General features: G+C 47.7%; 1 protein-coding gene across 1 annotated transcript in view; it reads right to left on the minus strand.

The window, feature by feature from the left end:
* Positions 1 to 284: 284 nt before the first annotated feature.
* Positions 285 to 428, minus strand: part of LOC106511567 (NF-X1-type zinc finger protein NFXL1) — a gene marked incomplete at both ends in the record, with an annotated part of 13,449 nt that continues 13,305 nt past the window's right edge. Inside the window, 1 exon segment of the mRNA XM_014000325.1 lies at positions 285 to 306. Within this exon segment, the coding sequence (XP_013855779.1) occupies positions 285 to 306 (22 nt within the window).

Consider the following 428-nt stretch of genomic DNA (forward strand, 5'->3'; position numbering starts at 1 on the left):
AGACAGTGGGTGGAGCTTATAGACAGTGGGTGGGGCTTATAGACAGTGGGTGGGGCTTATAGACAATGGGCGGGGCTTGTATATAGGGACAGGCTGATGAATGGATACAGGGGGTCAGAACTGATTACAGCTGGACTGATGGACAGACAGAGGACATCAATCTGAAAACAACATGGGCGAGTATTCTGGTCCTGTCCAATCCAGTCCAGTCTGGTCCAGTCCAGTCTCTTCTGTCTGTGTTGAATCAGATGAAAGGACATGAAGAACAGGAAGCAGGTTCTTACCTCATGTTCTCCAAAACAGGACCTGAAACACAGAGAGACTCACTGTTACCATGGAGACACTGAGACATGAGGACATGAAGATACTGAGACATGAGGACATGAAGATACTGAGACATGAGGACATGAAGATACTGAGACATGAGG

The sequence above is a fragment of the Austrofundulus limnaeus genome, unplaced genomic scaffold (genome assembly GCF_001266775.1).
Source record: "Austrofundulus limnaeus strain Quisiro unplaced genomic scaffold, Austrofundulus_limnaeus-1.0 Scaffold2931, whole genome shotgun sequence".
Taxonomy (NCBI): Eukaryota; Metazoa; Chordata; class Actinopteri; order Cyprinodontiformes; family Rivulidae; genus Austrofundulus; species Austrofundulus limnaeus.